Genomic DNA, 6,626 nt, shown 5'->3' on the forward strand with positions numbered 1-6,626 from the left:
TTTGGGGAATGTTTTGGGGAATATCACCGCAACCAACGCCCCCAAACAGGGTCAGCGGTTACCATAAATCACTCACTATGTGAAAAAGGAAGACGTTCAAAATTAAAAAAAAGGTTCTCGCGTACGTTTTTTCGTCTTCCCTGGAATACTTGTGAAAAGGCCAGTGTTTCAAAGTAAGCTGATGGCAATTTCACAAATGGCAAACGTTTTCGGGACTTAAGAGAAAAGGGCCTCAGGACTCGTACCCGGATCTCGCTCTATCACCGCAATCTGACCGAGGAAGATCTGGGTACGACCTTCGAAAAGTTTTATAAATACCAGTCCATGCGTAGGGAGGTCTTCATTTAAGAGAAGACCTCGCCTTTATTTCGAGGCTTACTTTAAAATACTCTACAACAAAATTGTCTTTACTTATCTCGATGTTTCAAAATCGACGAATTATTTCTCAAAGATATCATGATTAATCAGCAAACGGATTCTACTTTCCGAAAAATACCATTAAAACACGACGAGAAGGGAAAACCTCGTTGTCCTTGCTTAAACTGCATTACCTTGTTCGAAAGAGCTTTCAAAATGATGAAGAACGGCTTTTACTTTATTGTGATAGCTCTCTTGGTTGCCGAGTTATTCAAGATTTTGATTTATTATCCTTGTTGCTTCGAAGGCGCCAGACATACCGTTTTAAATCACCACTCCACTTATTCTTATTCCGGAATAGGGTCAATCGAACGCACCCTATGTGACGTCACAAGTCCCTTAATTTGCATAAATCAAAATCTTGAATAACTCGACAACCAAGAGGGCTATCAAAATAAAGTAAAAAAAAATAGACCAATTTAGATATATTAAAATTCAGTCGAAAACAAAAGGCATCATCTCGAGGCTCTGGGGAATAAACTCATACAAATCCTTATATTTATTCCCCAGAGCCTCGTGATGATGTCTTTTGTTTAGGACTGAATTTTAATATATCGAAACTGGTCTATTGTGTCATATGCACTTTAAGCTCCTCGATTTGACACGAAGGCTGACGTACACACAGCACGTGCTAAAGGGGCTATGTCACGAATTTCAGCCAAATTCAGCGGCTCGAAACTGGCAACCAAATCAAGCGAAAAAAAAACTACTTATACCGTTGAAGGAAGGTTTGAATAAAAGAGCAAATACAAAAGGAGGCAGGGATGGGCAAAATTGAAGAAGAATAAAATGGAAAGTGATTGGAGTTTTTTAAAATTGTTCAGCTTAACAGTCAAAGTTGATTTTTGTTGTTTGTAACTTTAATTATGTATGCTCCATGCTACCGAAACTTTGGTTTGTGCTGTTTAAAAGTAATTTCTGAGTTAACGGTAAGTTTTAAAGCGAGAAGGGGCGAGTAAATGGGAAAACTTCGCAAAATCAACTGCAATGCCGTGACAAAGCCCCTTAAATTCTAAAATGATCTAAAATTTGCACGTGTGCAAATTTACGCGACGCTTGATAGAGAGGCTTACCAGGCTCGTCGAATTTTACGGTATGTTTCAGGAATATCGACGAAATACTTGTAGTAGTCCAAAGTTGGTTATAATTTAGAAAATGCAGTTTTATTGGAGGGAAACGTTTACTTAGAAATTTAAGGTTACCGACATATTCTTCCGCATTATGCCAATGCTCCGGCCTTCATTTTTCCCCAATCGTCGCTCGCTTGAGCCATGTCCTGGTGTTGCGCCGGTCCGTAACACTAGCGTGGGGATGGTCAGTCAGACGTCATTGATCCTCCAACTCTTGACAGACGAACTCCTTTACTGCGGTTTATCAACCCGTGCTGCTTGAATTCTTCGAGGCGGCCACGTACGAAAATAAACAAAGGACGGCGTAGCAGATCTGGTTGCACTATAAATATAAAGCCATTACGGTAACTTAACAGCTTATGTTCATTTCGTACCAAATTCATTCGAAGCTAACGTAGATCAAATCATTCAGACCGTGCTCCATTTCAAAAATTTCTAGTGTGATTTTGCTTTAAGATCAACGGGAGCTATAGAGCGTTGCGTTCATCCTTTTCGTTTGAAAACTTGCAACGAATTTTACCCCTTACGTTCGTAGTAAGCATCCAAAAATGTTTCAAAATAAATATGGGTGAATTTAAATTGGGTACGAATCAACTAATTTGGGTACGAAACAACCGAAGGGCCGGAATTTCTTGACACGGTGATAACACATTCCTAGGCAACGAACAAGGAAATCTGTACAAATCACTCACCTTTTGTGAACCAAATCTGTGCTGAATTGTTTCTTGTGTTGAAGGCACTACAACGAGACATGCAAAATGTCTGAGTTTGACGCGAACACTAACCCCACCTTAGATCATGCATAATAGCCTAGCAAGCGTTTGAGACAAGAGTCCAGAAAGAACCAGCTTTCATTACTTTGTATGCGTTGAAGCGGTTTTGCAATCGACAGTCGTAAAAGCTAAAACCGAAGTGATTACTCCGACTGCTCGGAACAGGCGCAAACAGACTCATGAACCAATCACAATTCGTCTCGATTTGCTCAAGGCGCAAAAAACGCGCGCTTGGAAATCGCGACTGCACTTGGTTTTGCTTCTCATTGGTTGAAAAAGTGGCGCGACCTTTTTTTAGCCAATCACCAGGTCAACCACTCGCAGACGTGTAATGCCTCTCGATACCCAAATGAAAACCGTTAACTCTTTGAGCCGACTCAGTCATGCATGTACCAATCTGTCCTCGTCACGGGATTTGAGATTGTTGGGTGAAAACCATGTTGCGAGATATCCAGTGTCCACACGTTTCAAGTTAACAGATACCCACAATACCAACAACAAAGTCTGCAACGGATGACTACCGGTAAGTTAAGAAGTGTCAAACGTTGCCACCGACTTCTAAGCACTGCCAATATACACAAAAATCCTTACTTTCTAAACTCACACAACCATCCCGATTGCAGCACACTCAACAAAACAACTACTATGACGGCACAAGAATTTGCTCACTACTCACCAAATTCTTCCAAAAGAAAAACCCCTCCTTGAGTCGAGCAATTCCTGATGTGGCACAAGTCGATGTGTACCTGAGAACAAAAAATGAATCTTTCTAAACTCGATGGGAGAAAGAAAGGGCTGAAAAATAAGGGAGAATCCATCAAGGCATTCTTCGTTCGTTTCAGCGACATCGCATCTAGGCGAAAGCGGGACTCACCCTTCTCGTGGCAAATTTCAAGCCAATTCCCTCGAGTGTCACCTGCAGACAACCGTCTTCATCGGTGCTAAGATCCTGGAATCAAATTCGTCGAAAGAACTGTTAGCATTTGACTTCATTTGCGTTAATTGTTAACAGTTCCCCAATTAGTGCTTCAGCGCTGAACGACAAGACACTTAAATAAAAAGTTCTTTTCCTTTCCTTCCCTGGAAGGTCCGCCAATTAAAGAGGCTATCTACATCTACAATTACATGTTCCAGCACTCAGCAAAGTCCCTTTTTGACTTACGGCTGTTTCTGCTTTAGGTGACCTCATACACCACAAGCCTTTTTAGAAACGTCACTGCCAATCCAGCCACTTCTGCTGGAGAGAACAGGACAGCCACAACACCGGGTGGGTTCTTTAAAGTCCCACGAACACTTATGAACATTGAGGATATTTGTATAACGGGGCCTACGGTTTATAGTCCTTATCCCAGAAGACTTGAACGTCTAAACATTTGCAAATGAAATTACAAAGGCAGCACTTTCTGTTCAGTGTTGAGCCAGCGACCTCCCGCAGGACAGCCCGATGCTCAACCAACTGAGCCACCGGTGCAATGGTATTAAGAGCAATAAACTCGAAATGAAATTCCGTCGCAGATAAACAATTCTAGCAAACAAAAATATGATTCGGAGCGCGAGAGACTGTAATCTACGTGTGATAAACTTGACACGCGTTCCCAAGAGACTTTTGACCTTCAAAACCACTAAAATTTGCTTTCCTTCAGCATAAAATTACAAGGTTAAGGCCTTTAATGAGCAAAATTCAAGCCTCGGTGTATATTGAATTGGGGATTAATGTTAACCGGCTTTTAAACAACTTGGCCCAGTGCTACTTTAATGAGCAAAATTCAAGCCTCGGTGTATATTGAATTGGGGATTAATGTTAACCGGCTTTTAAACAACTTGGCCCAGTGCTACCCATGTAAATTTATGCGCATCTTGTGCGTCATGAAATCGACTGAAATTGCGTGACTTGGTCCCTTCAATCAAAGCTATATTTCAGTTGCGCCAGTATTTTGAAAACCCCAGCTACTGGCTGATCCTCGGAGACCCAGGGGCAGTCAGTCGAGGCAGGACGAGAATCGGGACGAGAATCGGGACTGGCGTTAAGTTACTTGGGAACTTTACGCCAGTCCCGATTCTCGTCCCGCCTCGACTGACTGCCCCTGGGTCTCCGATTATGCTACTGGCAACGCGGCTTGAGTTTCATTAAAAGAGAACCACGAAATACACTGCTGAACTTCGAGCTAACTGACCTTGACTGGAAATTCTCCTCCAAGTTGGACTCCTACAACAATACAACAAAATCAGTACATACATCCTGACGTGTCACTGCCAGTGACTGCTTAGGGACTTTAAGATCTACGACGGCGCCGTCGACGAAAACGTCGCGATTAGCCCATCTCGTTCGTGTCGTACAAGGCACGAGGTAGGTAGGTACGAGCGGTTTCAGAGTAACTATAGAGAATGAAAGGTTCACATTTGTGCGCTCGTGTTGTTGTCAAAACCTCAAATTTTGGTGATTTCACGTCGTTGTTGCGCAGAGTACTGCACGAATATTTGCTAAAATGCGTGCAGCACGATTATTTTTCCTCTTTTAACCAATGAATGATATTGTTTTGTGACGTTGCCGTTGACGACCGCGCTGTAGATCTTAAATTCCCTATTATATAGATTTCGCAATGCGTCTTCAGCAAACGGCAGGCTACGTTTTCTTATCAAAAGTTGAAAAATTTATCCTAACTAGTCTCTCTCTTCAGAGAAGTCGCCTGATATCTACAGATAATAGGCCAGAAATGAGCTCAAATGAAACAAGTTTCTTTGATTTTTGGCAAGACTCAAATTTCAGCCAGACGTAAATCGTTCTTCAGCCGTTAGCCGTAAACGCAATTTGCTAAATTTCTCTGTTAAAAAAGTTCGAGCAAATTAACAAACAAATTTATGAATGACCAATAGCTTCACAGGAGGACAGCTGTCGCGCGCGACAAGACTGTGGGGGACATTGCGACATCGTGGTTAGAGCGTTGAATTGGAACGCAGGTTGCACCAGGTTCCAAATCACGCACTCACCACCGACTGAATTTGAAATCGAAGACCTCGTATTCCACCCAACGACGCTTTGTCTAAAGGTAACCGTTCGCCTCCTGCCAATTGGAATTCTTAACCATGTAGCCTCCAACGCAGACTTTCTTAGGGCTTCTTCACGCCTTCCTCCCCCACGAACGTCTACTGAAACGAAAAACCACTTTCATTTAACGGTTGCTTGTCCACTATTTAAAGAAACCAATCAGCATTGACTAATTGTGTTGAGCATAGCCAATCACATGCTGCGAAAGAATACTAGTTTACCCAATACTGGAAAACGGCCTCTGATTGGTCCTTAATCCACGAACTGAAGTGGTTTTTCGTTTCAGCAGACGTTAGTGGGGGAGGAACGCGTGACGAAGCACCAAAAACGTCTGCGTGGAGGGCTACTAACCATATTGTTTTGGAATTTTTTGTTGTAAAGCGCACTCTTGCATTTTCACATACACATACACCTCATTATCACTATCGTTATTTCTATAGTTATCATTACAGTTATCATTTAGCGCGTTCTTCGTCTTTAAGGTGATTCCTCAGTATTGCATTGCGCATCCCTACTGCGCACGATTTTTGCGTCATTAGCGCGCGCAAATTAGCGCGTGCACGTACACAGCGAAAGAAATTTCCCTCAAGCTGAGCTCGATAGCGAAATAAATGCTCATTTTCTTTTAAACGAGCATGGTGACCTGTATTTTTTATTGCATAATAATAGTGTGCATATTGTGCCCCTTAATTTAAAAGAAAACTAAAAAAATTTATCGGAAGCAAAAAAAGATCTAGGCGAAAGCATGTTGGAACCCGTTACTCTGTGATGCAAATTATGACCGCAAAAATAACGACTCTACGAACGCTTTACGTCCACGTCGTTTCAAATAGTGTTATGTTTCCACAAATTTTATATATTGTTCTATATGCTCGACATTTTCTACCTGTTAAGTTTTTTTCCGAGTATTACTTTTATAAACTACCTATCGAGCTACCGCAAAATGTAACGTGGACCGATGAATAATGCGCCTAAATAGCACGAGTACAAGCATAAATTGGGTAAGATTGGCCCATCATATCTCTTAAGCGAGAATGGTGACCTATCATTTTTATTGTTTCTTTCGAAACAGTGCTTGGTAGAGAACATTCAGGGAAAGTTTTAAAAAAATTCATCGGGAACTTTAATTTCTGAGGAATCACCTTAACCATTAACTGGTTTCCCATTCTCGTCTACTGGATTACTTAGGTAACAGCCCTCCGTAACCATTACATTCATCTGCTTCGCTCATCCTATCATCTCATTATCATCATAATAATT

The 6,626-nt window shown here is 41.7% G+C and overlaps 1 protein-coding gene across 3 annotated transcripts in view; it reads right to left on the bottom strand.

The window, feature by feature from the left end:
• Positions 1-958: 958 nt before the first annotated feature.
• LOC138059280 (MAP kinase-activating death domain protein-like) overlaps positions 959-6,626 on the bottom strand; it is a 41,294-nt gene continuing 35,626 nt past the window's right edge. For all 3 annotated transcript variants that reach the window (XM_068904848.1, XM_068904849.1, XM_068904850.1), the window contains 5 exons: positions 4,495-4,526; positions 3,195-3,269; positions 2,997-3,066; positions 2,240-2,286; positions 959-1,869 (listed from right to left, as the gene is read on the bottom strand). In XM_068904848.1, the coding sequence (XP_068760949.1) occupies positions 1,792-1,869; positions 2,240-2,286; positions 2,997-3,066; positions 3,195-3,269; positions 4,495-4,526 (302 nt within the window). In that variant the 3' untranslated portion in view covers positions 959-1,791. The remainder of the gene's footprint in view (positions 1,870-2,239; positions 2,287-2,996; positions 3,067-3,194; positions 3,270-4,494; positions 4,527-6,626) is intronic.

Source organism: Montipora capricornis, chromosome 8, assembly GCF_036669925.1.
Source record: "Montipora capricornis isolate CH-2021 chromosome 8, ASM3666992v2, whole genome shotgun sequence".
NCBI classification, from domain to species: domain Eukaryota; kingdom Metazoa; phylum Cnidaria; class Anthozoa; order Scleractinia; family Acroporidae; genus Montipora; species Montipora capricornis.